The following is an 809-nucleotide window of genomic DNA, read 5'->3' on the forward strand; positions in this document are numbered from 1 at the left end:
TTTTTTTTTAAACTTCCACCCCTTGCTTGTCCATTTATTAAGTAGCTTGGCTAATTCTGTAATGCTTTCAGGTGCCAGTGAAAGTGCTGTTGAATCAGCTCAGATGTTTAAATACTTTCTGAAATAATTCTTTTGAAATTCAGCACAGAAAATAAAAAATGCCAGCAGATCTTTTTGTTTATATGTTTATCTCAACATATGTGTGTCATGAATTTGTACATTTTGTAAAGGGTTAGTCATGCCGCATCTCCCTTCCATTCTTTTAGGTTTAGTGTGTAGCAGTGCCGGTTCTAAAGCAGGACAGTCTGGGGAAGAGGCGGTGCAGCAGCGCACCTGTCCGGCAGTGGCTGTGCAGGGTGGCACCTCCGCGGCTGCGCAGAATGTGGCCGGGCCACCCCAGCATGCCCTGCAGCCAGTCGCAGCTGCCACTCTACCACCATCATCGGTTGACGTTGCCACTGCATTGCAGCAGAAAGGAGACTCAAAGGCTGCATTTAAAGAGCAGACCATCGCTCACATTCAAAGAAACAGCGGCACAGAGGAATCAGAGATCTCATCCGTCCAAAGAGGACTGGTGTCAGCTACTGCTGAAGACACACAAAAACTTACAGACACATTGGAGGGTCGGACTCCCTCAGACAGACTTTTTGAAAGTGGGACGGATAGCATTACACAAAAACAGGATTTGCTTTACAGGTGTAACAAAGAGCAAAGTAGTCTTGCATACAGGGAGACCGATATGGCGGAAGGATCCAGCACAGGCCACTGCCAAGATTGGAGCCAACACCCTGGAGATGCAGGGGGTGTCT

The 809-nt window shown here is 47.3% G+C and overlaps 1 protein-coding gene across 1 annotated transcript in view; it reads left to right on the forward strand.

Moving 5' to 3' along the window:
- LOC107578045 (uncharacterized) overlaps nt 1-803 on the forward strand; it is a gene marked incomplete at its 3' end in the record, with an annotated part of 19,115 nt that extends 18,312 nt beyond the window's left edge. Inside the window, exon 6 of the mRNA XM_016264044.1 lies at nt 267-803. Within this exon, the coding sequence (XP_016119530.1) occupies nt 267-803 (537 nt within the window). The remainder of the gene's footprint in view (nt 1-266) is intronic.
- Nucleotides 804-809: the final 6 nt, after the last annotated feature.

This window comes from Sinocyclocheilus grahami, unplaced genomic scaffold (genome assembly GCF_001515645.1).
Source record: "Sinocyclocheilus grahami isolate Dianchi unplaced genomic scaffold, SAMN03320097.WGS_v1.1 scaffold8521.1, whole genome shotgun sequence".
Lineage (NCBI taxonomy): Eukaryota > Metazoa > Chordata > Actinopteri > Cypriniformes > Cyprinidae > Sinocyclocheilus > Sinocyclocheilus grahami.